The sequence below is a fragment of the Chaetura pelagica genome, unplaced genomic scaffold (genome assembly GCF_000747805.2).
Source record: "Chaetura pelagica isolate M959 unplaced genomic scaffold, ChaPel_1.0 scaffold1541, whole genome shotgun sequence".
Lineage (NCBI taxonomy): Eukaryota > Metazoa > Chordata > Aves > Apodiformes > Apodidae > Chaetura > Chaetura pelagica.
This window is the reverse complement of record NW_009952173.1, coordinates 829-3,482: the sequence shown is the minus strand read 5'-3', so window position 1 is coordinate 3,482 and position 2,654 is coordinate 829. Positions and strand designations below refer to the sequence as shown.

Genomic DNA, 2,654 nt, shown 5'->3' with positions numbered 1-2,654 from the left:
CATGGGTGTGACCTGGACCTTCTGCTGGACCTGGAGGCCACCAAGGGGGTGACATGGGAGGGGTGTGGCCTTGGGGACACCAGGGCTGGCCCTGGGGACACCGAATCCAGCTCAAGTGACAGCCAGTTGGACTTTGGGGACCCCCAATGTGGCCCTGGTGGCACCAAATCCAGCTCAAGTGACAGCGAGGCTGGCCCTGGTGACACCAGGTCTGGTGTTGGTGACACCAGATCCAGCCTTGGTGACACCAAATCCAGCCCTGGTGGCATCAAGTCTGGCTCTGGTGACACCAACCTTGGCCCTGATGTCACCAAATCTGACCCTGGTGCCACCAAATCTGCCCCAGGTGCCACCAACTCTACCCCTGATGTCACCAAATCTGCCCCTGGTGCCACCAACCTTGACCCTGGTGCCACCAACTCTACCCATGATGTCACCAACCTTGGCCCTGATGTCACCAACCTTGCCCCTGATGCCACCAAATCTGCCCCAGGTGTCACCAAATCTGCCCCTGATGCCACCAACCTTGACACAGATGCCACCAACTCTGCCCCAGGTGTCACCAAATCTGCCCCTGGTGTCACCAACCTTGACCCTGGTGCCACCAACTCTACCCATGATGTCACCAACCTTGCCCCTGATGCCACCAACTCTGCCCCAGGTGTCACCAAATCTGCCCCTGATGCCACCAACCTTGTCCCAGGTGCCACCAACCTTGTTTTTCCCTCCCCCGTGGCCACCCCCCCGATGTCCCCTCCCCCAGGTGAGGACCTGCTGGCCTTGGTGGCCTCTGTCCTTCGTCGCTGTGTCCCCGGGGTCCTCCGTGTCCGACCCGTCCCCACCGCCCGTCGACCCGTCGTCAAGTTCTGCCACAAGCAATCCGGGCTGGCTGGGGACATCTCTGTGGACAACAGGTGACTTGTTGGGGTGGCTTTGTCCTCAGGGGGAGGTGACACGAAGGCCACCAGAGCTTGGTGACACTCTTGGTCCTTTCAGGTTGGGCTTCCTCAACACCCAGTTCCTCCATCTCTGCTCCTGCTCCGACCCCCGTGTCCGACCCCTGGTTTATTCCCTCAGGTTCTGGGCCAAGGGACAAGGCCTGGCAGGTGACAACAACAAGGGGGGGGGACACGTTGCCACCACTTTGGGGGGGTGTCACCTTGTCACCCACCTCTCCTTGACACTTCTTGTGTCCCCCCCTCTAGGACACCCGACGGGGGGTGGTCCCGTTCTCACCAACTACGCCCTGACCCTCTTGGGGATCTTCTTCCTCCAGACCCGAAGTCCCCCAGTGCTCCCCAGTGTCACCCAGTTGAGGGAACTGGCAGGTAGGACACACGTCCCTTTGGTCACCTCTTGGTGGCCCTTTGGGCTCTTCAGGTCTAGTTGGGGACCAAGGGTTTTGGTGGTGGTGGCTCCAACGTCTTCATCCTTGAGTTGGATGAAGGGTTGATGTCCCCTCAGCTTGGGGACGTGGAGCCAGGAGGGGTTGGGGACACCCCAGAGGGTTGTGGGGCACCCTAGAAGGTCATAGGGGCACCCCAGAGGGTCATGGGGACACCCCAGAGGGTTGTGGGGCACCCCAGAGGGTCATGGGGACACCCCAGAGGGCCGTGGGATGTCCCCCAAGGGTTGGTGGTGGCTCCAACATCTTCATCCTTGAGTTGGATGAAGGGTTGATGTCCCCTCAGCTTGGGGACGTGGAGCCAGGAGGGGTTGGGGACACCCCAGAGGGTTGTGGGGCACCCCAGAGGGTCATGGGGACACCCCAGAAGGTCGTGGGGACACCCCAGAGGGTCATGGGGACACCCCAGAAGGTCGTGGGGACACCCCAGAGGGTCATGGGGACACCCCAGAAGGTCGTGGGGACACCCCAGAGGGTCATGGGGACACCCCAGAAGGTCGTGGGGACACCCCAGAGGGTCATGGGGACACCCCAGAAGGTCGTGGGGACACCCCAGAGGGTCATGGGGACACCCCAGAAGGTCGTGGGGACACCCCAGAGGGTCATGGGGACACCCCAGAAGGTCGTGGGGACACCCCAGAGGGTCATGGGGACACCCCAGAGGGTTGTGGGGCACCCCAGAGGGTCATGGGGACACCCCAGAGGGCCGTGGGATGTCCCGCAAGGGTTGGTGGTGGCTCCAACATCTTCATCCTTGAGTTGGATGAAGGGTTGATGTCCCCTCAGTTTGGGGACGTGGAGCCAGGAGGGGTTGGGGACACCCCAGAGGGTCATGGGGACACCCCAGAGGGTTGTGGGGCACCCCAGAGGGTCATGGGGACACCCCAGAGGGTCATAGGGGCACCCCAGAGGGTCATGGGGACACCGCGCCCCAGAGGGTCGTGGGGACCCCGCAGAGGGTTTTGGGGCACCCCAGAGGGTTTTGGGGACACCCCAGAGGGTCATGGGGACACCCCAGAGGGTCGTGGGGACACCCCAGAGGGTTTTGGGGACAGCCCAGAAGGTTGTGGTGTCACCCAGGGGGACCTGGAGAGGGTTGAAGCTCCTGAGGGTCACCAAGGGTGATGTTTTCCACCCATGGAGCAGGACAGGGTTGGGGGGGACCTGTTTGGGACAAGGACCTCGTGGTCTTGGTGGCCCAGAAGGTCCTTGGCCTCCTGGGGGGGGGGGGCCATTCATAAGACGGGGA

The 2,654-nt window shown here is 62.5% G+C and overlaps 1 protein-coding gene across 1 annotated transcript in view; it reads left to right on the top strand.

Annotated features, from left to right (window-relative positions):
- Nucleotides 1-230: 230 nt before the first annotated feature.
- Nucleotides 231-2,654, top strand: part of TUT1 (terminal uridylyl transferase 1, U6 snRNA-specific) — a gene marked incomplete at both ends in the record, with an annotated part of 2,891 nt that continues 467 nt past the window's right edge. Inside the window, 3 exons of the mRNA XM_010007292.1 lie at nucleotides 231-914; nucleotides 997-1,106; nucleotides 1,206-1,328. Of these exons, the coding sequence (XP_010005594.1) occupies nucleotides 231-914; nucleotides 997-1,106; nucleotides 1,206-1,328 (917 nt within the window). The remainder of the gene's footprint in view (nucleotides 915-996; nucleotides 1,107-1,205; nucleotides 1,329-2,654) is intronic.